The sequence below is a fragment of the Betta splendens genome, chromosome 19 (genome assembly GCF_900634795.4).
Source record: "Betta splendens chromosome 19, fBetSpl5.4, whole genome shotgun sequence".
Lineage (NCBI taxonomy): Eukaryota > Metazoa > Chordata > Actinopteri > Anabantiformes > Osphronemidae > Betta > Betta splendens.
The window spans coordinates 11,458,165-11,464,164 of NC_040898.2; the positions used below are offsets into that span (position 1 = coordinate 11,458,165).

General features: G+C 44.8%; 1 protein-coding gene across 36 annotated transcripts in view; it reads right to left on the reverse strand.

Annotated features, from left to right (window-relative positions):
• The window catches only part of tcf7l2 (transcription factor 7 like 2), a 77,778-nt gene extending 73,876 nt beyond the window's left edge, over positions 1 to 3,902 (reverse strand). For 4 of the 36 annotated variants that reach the window (XM_055504196.1, XM_055504198.1, XM_055504199.1 and 1 more), the window contains exons 1-3: positions 3,189 to 3,892; positions 2,947 to 3,013; positions 2,639 to 2,763 (exon numbers count right to left, since the gene is read on the reverse strand). In XM_055504196.1, the coding sequence (XP_055360171.1) occupies positions 2,639 to 2,763; positions 2,947 to 3,013; positions 3,189 to 3,371 (375 nt within the window). In that variant the 5' untranslated portion in view covers positions 3,372 to 3,892. Of the gene's footprint in view, positions 1 to 2,638; positions 2,764 to 2,946; positions 3,014 to 3,188 lie in introns of all 36 variants that reach the window. The other 32 variants (XM_055504204.1, XM_029135164.3, XM_029135168.3 and 29 more) reach the window with 16 other exon arrangements.
• Between the last annotated feature and the right edge of the window lie 2,098 nt (positions 3,903 to 6,000).

The following is a 6,000-nucleotide window of genomic DNA, read 5'->3' on the forward strand; positions in this document are numbered from 1 at the left end:
CTGGGCACAGCGTCACGTCAAATTGCTAAATGATACCAAATTGTAAGCCTCCTTGGACTTAGGTGGTAGGAAAAACAAATTCTTGCTGCTTAGGGCTCCCAGAGGTCACACAAATTATGGTAACCACCACATGCAGGGGGTTTTCTTTCCTTCCTTAAGTCATGCAAAATCTCAAATCGCGGAAACAAGGTCCATCGTCCAGATAGATCAGAATCAGCCCCAAACAACGGACACAAATCTCCACGCTTAGAAATGAAAACAATGCCATACAGGGATAAGATGTCCATTTAAATTATTCAAATTAAATATGATAAAATGCAGATGGAAGGAGCTGGATGCTGAAAAGCCACATGCTGAAAATAATATTACAGCATCATCCGCGCCGCGAGGAGCAGATGGAGAAAATGAAGGGAAAAGCAGCGAGAATCAAAGCTTCTCGAGACAAGACACAGAAAGTCTCGTTCCAACAATACTCGCAGTCATATTCAGTGCCTCACATGACATGTTAGGGAGCAAGACAGCTAATCAATGTCCAGGTGAATTATTTATGCCAGCTTTAAGTCTAATACATTTATATTACAGCGACCGCTGACTTCAAAGCTCTAATGGCTGGACACACAGGGCGCTGAAGACAGTGGGAGCTGAGGCTGTGCAGTGGGAAGACCGTCGGCAGAAACCGTGATCAGTTACAGTCATTGTTCAAGTACATGTGTGAAATAGCGTAATAAATGAGTCTAATAAATTACTAATAAAGCTCCTTCTCAACAGGCAGCACTGGCTTTAAGATATTTGTAATGACTGTCATTCATACACGCAGCACCGAAAGGCAACAGCAACTACAGACAGCTTCATTTAATTTAAGAAATACAAAATAAGAATCTAAAAGATCCTTTAGTTTCTCGGACAAACAGTATTTAAGAGGAGGAATTAAGAGAGCAAAGGTCAACGCTGTCTCGCCGCAGCATCCTTCAACCATGCTACACAATTTACTGCTTTTCCAACTGCTGCACAATGAAAAAGCGAGCGCTCCACGGACTAGTACAGGACATAATACTGCGATAGTCACAAAGAAAACTACAAACCTCCACTGAAACAAGGAAGTGCTTCACTTCAAATCATTTGTGTTGCTATGTGAATGCGCGTTTGTGTCAGTGCTGATGAGAATAATGACTAATTCCACATACCAGCCGGCAGCATTAACAAGGCTGACTGAGAGGGAAAGAATGGCAAAATGCTCTCATGTGTGCATATGCTGGGAATTATAAAATCTTTTTAACAGTAAAACACACACACACACACACACACACACAACTGTGTAAGCAGCAAAAATAATTTCAGAAGCAGAAATTGTGTCAAACACAAAAGGCTGCATTACGTGTCAGATGTGCATTTATTTTCAAGGTGTGCACACACAAAAAACTGAGGTAACAAATATCAGTTTCATTAGGTGGCAGTGGGGTGGAGGGGTTATATTTCCTAATGCCTGGTCTTTGCCTTAACCTTGTAAAATGAGATGACAGGTCCTAAAGCACAGACTTGTAATTGCAACCGTTTAAAATAGGGGGGCAAAAAAAAAACACACACACACACACACTCATGGTTAGGAAAATTATGCCGCTTAAAGACTGCCACTGCCCAGTGGGACTAGTGAGTAGCTGAGCAAATGAGTAAGTGTGCATTAATTATAGCATGGTTTATTGTGTCCGAATAAATAAAATTTAATAATTTATTCATAAAAAATGGGCTTTTGCAGGACACATGCTTAAAAATAATTTAAAAAAATGCCATGAGCTACTGGTAGATGTAAAGGTGCACATGCAGAGCAGAGCATAGTATTGCACATGCATTCCATTCAATAAGTCACACATTAAAATAGAAATATGCATTAATTACAAAAAAATATTTACTATTTTAGTATAAAGTTGACATTTTTGGAATGCACGCATCACTCTCACGATGCTCTTAAACGTTTTGACACATGCAAATCACTTGCAAGAACAGGCTCATTTGCATATGTATTTAGCTGGTGTGATTTTTACTCTGCGTGCAGCATGTCAGAGAATCCAGTGTGAGGGTCTCAGCTCATGCAGCTTGTGTTAGAAAAAAGGGCATTTTTGATGAGGCTCTGCAAACACAGGCCAATTGCATTATTCAGTGGGTTAGAAACATGCACTTGTAGCCCTGAATTCAGCCAAAGCCTACATAATAATAATAGTACAAATAATAAATACAAGTTTTATATTTTATATTAATAACAATAATTTTAAGTTGCTCGGGCATTTGATTTTATTTTGTTAACAATAAATTTTAGGGTGGTAAAAAAAAACGCCATGTACACACGACCTGCCATTAAACTGTCCTTTCACTGCTCTCGCTCCTAGCGCTTAGCACCGTTAGCATGCTAGCTGCTGTCCATCACCAAGGCAGGGGCCGGGAGCTGCACGCGGACATGCCGCGCGCCACCGTACTGTACACTTCAGGGGGAGTTGCAAAACTTGGCTCCGCGCTCTCATCGGCAGCACTCGCGGGTGACAACACTCCGCGTCTAAACCCCGTGTGTCCGCACGCGCGCCTCCGTGTGCGTGTGTGTGTGTGTCCGTTTGCGAGTGCACATAGAGTTGTAAATAAATGAACTTACTGTGCGTGCTGTTGGAGAAAGTGATCCATTGGGAAGGTAGGGGCTTGTGAGATCGGGGATCATTATAAATGGATAGCCCGGGTACGGTGGGCTCTTGAACAGCCCTCCATCTTGCCTTTTCGCAGCTAACATGGCGGGGGGGAAAAAAAGGAGAAAACTTTTTATAAAAGTGGCCTTGAAAACTTTTCTTCCCAGGAACGTGCAGGGAAGGAACACGGCGGAGGACAGTCCCCGCGTCAGGCACATATAATGTCATGGTGCAAAAAAGTAGTAAAGGACAAGAGTGGAACAATAAAGCAGACACTCACCCTCCTCTAAACTTTCTCTTGTTTTGTCTCTGAAAGTTTCAGATCTAGGCGGAGGCCGTCTTTCCGCCTTCAAATGCAATGAAACACAGGGATTGCGTTAAAGTTAACACAACGGGCGACGAGGCTGATAGTTAACTTTCTTTTCAAGTCTGCCAGTGTCACAATGCAACAAACGTACGGGCCTAAAGTTAACAGAGCCGGGGAGCGCAGCGATCGATCCCCGGTTTTAATCTGCGACTTACCTCCGAATCCGACGAGCTGTTTTGATTCGTTTCCGACTCGTTTACAAGAGAAGATTTGACATCTGCTAAATCCCTTTCTGCCGAGGAGTTCTCCGAAATTTTCTCTTCCTGCTCCCCTTCGTCTTTGAAGGAAATCATTTCATCGTTTGCGCCCAGATCGTCCCCTCCGTTGAGCTGCGGCATTTTTCCCGAGCAAAAATTTTTTTTTTGTCTGGGGGGGCAAAAACACAAAGTTTTAAACCCTTGATCTCGGGGATCTAGAAAGTCCGAGTTTAAGTTTGGGGTCTGTATTGGCGTTTTCCAAAGCTCTGGCTGGTTGGTACAAAACTAAAAAAGAAGGGAATCTTGGCAGAAAAAGGAAGCCGGAGAAGGAGCCGAGCCGCTCGGATTGAGTGAGTTGAAGTTGGTCGGAGTGGTTTTCAGTTCAAAGGCGGCGCTGATTGACAGATAGAGAGGGATGGAAATAGAGAGAGTCTGGATTCAGGATTATTGACAGGGAGAAACACACAAGAAACTAATGAGATTCAAACAGGGAGGGACTTGAAGTGACGTTTTCATAAATAGGAGGAAAAAAAAGAGGGAGCGAGGGGGAGAGAGGGAGAGCGAGAGCGCGCGCGCGAGCGAGCGAGCGGAGCTGGAGGAAGAGAGGCGGACGACTGCGGTGAAAAGCGCGTGAGGAGGAAAAAGCCAGTTTGGGAGCAGGATAGTGATGGTGAAATAGGAGGAAGATAGGAGCTGCTTGCAAATGTGGATTAAACGCACATATGGGCGGTCTCCCGGTGAAAAAAAAAAGAAAAGAGGGCACTTCCTCGGGCTGTTTGCAGCCAGTTGGACTCCACTGTTCCCCACCAGTCTGTCACACAGGGGCCAAATTAAGTTAACATTATGGCTGGAAGACATTTTTTATTTTTATTTAGTCAAAACCTTCGCACTTATTCCCTGTAACCTACTTTTGTATCTGTCTTTTCTTTTTTTATTAGATAAAAATACTGAGGCCTATCAAAGCAGGATAAAGGCTATTACTCTAAGCTTGTTTTCACATTTTATCTGCATTGTCACGTCCTTAGATCTATTTTTCATTATATTAGATAATGTTTCCTCAGATCTATTTTTTGGTATGGAGGTGTTATTGCATCCTGCTTGTTTGACAGGTGTGATGTCCTGTGGGACTAACCTGAATTCCTCACTGGCAGCTCAGACTGGGCTGTTTTTATTTTCCTCCTCTCCCTCAGCAACTAGACTGGACACAAATAACTGATGCGCACGTGGACGCTGCAAATTCTGTGGCTTTTATCGAAGCTAATCCTAGAAAATCATAGACAAAAGGAGAAAACCTAATTAGATAAAATTAGAAATATATGTGTTATTCCTTATAACCAATGAGACATTATGATTTCAAATATTTAATCATTAAAAATGTATTATACCATATAAAAACACACAAAATGCAGCTTCTCAACTGTAACATACACAAAAGCGAGTGAGAAAAATTCCCCTGGACCCTGTTCTAACTGAATAAGTGTGTGTGTGTGTGTGTGTGTGTGTGTGTGTGTGTGTGTGTGTGTGTGTGTGTGTGTGTGTGTGTGTGTACGCACGTATACGTTGGTGATGAGCTCAGCACCAGTCATTCAGTAACCTTATCTCATCCGCTTTCAGTTATAGCCCGTTTTTGATGCAGCCATCAGGAAATCAACAATGAACGTGAAACGCAACACGCGGAGCGGGAAACGGGCTCCAGGTGACACTTGCACTCTGTTGCAACACGGTCGGCTCCTTTCATGCAAATAAAAACCCCTGTTAGATCAAACCCAGACAAAGGGGATGCTGATTAAAAATACTGCCTCGTGTCATCATGCGGCTTAAATGCGTGGAAACAAATATTATGACACTAATTCCTCTGTCGAACGGCAGTGATGGGGACCGGCGTCCACCGTGCAGCACCACAGTGTTGCGAATGCACCTAAACCAGTGAAAGCAGGCGACTCCGCTCAGCGATCACTGACGTGCTTTATCCGGGCTGCTGTGAAAGCAGCGTTTGTGTGCGTCGGCAGTGGAAGGGAGCGAGATCGCAGTCTCTGGTCCCCCCTCCAGTGCGTCTGCGCGGGGGCAGCCGGCGGAAGGAGAGGCGCCCCGCCGGCCGGGGCCCTCCAGGCCCGAGCCCACACCGGCCAGACCAAAGCGGAGGAGCTCCGAGCCGGCCGCCCCCCGGACCGCCTCGGCGGGCGCCTGAGAGCGCACGGTGGGGCCGGCCGCGCTGCAGCGGGGGACACCTGCCTCTGATGCCGCCCCGGTGATTCTAATCTGCACAGCCCTTTAATAAGACCGCCATCCGCGGCCCCGGGTGATGGAGGTTATTTATGTTGTTGTGTGCGCGCACTTGTGGCTTAGTGCGACTGGGGATTGGCTGGCCCAGTGCGCGCCCACGCCTGGGAGCACTGGGGGACTGCATCCGTGCACTGACCCCTTTAAATCTGAACTCCTGACAATCAACTCAGATCACATTTAATTTGACTTTTGCCTCGGAATCCAGTTTAAAGAGAGCAAAGGCAAATACATGCATCTATTCAGCCAATCACAGTGAAGCTTGTGCTGCTGGACACATGTCAATTTTTATAAGACGACGAATAAAATAGCCCCCCTTTAAACACATCTGGAAAAATAAGATGTATATACAATATATTAATTCATATCCTCATATTCTGGGTAATTAATCAGTTGATTCATCATCAGTGATTATTGTGTGACTATCCAAAGTGAGTAGAGCCTTTTTAAGGAGGGATTAGTGTAAAAGAGCGTTGACAGTAAATAACCT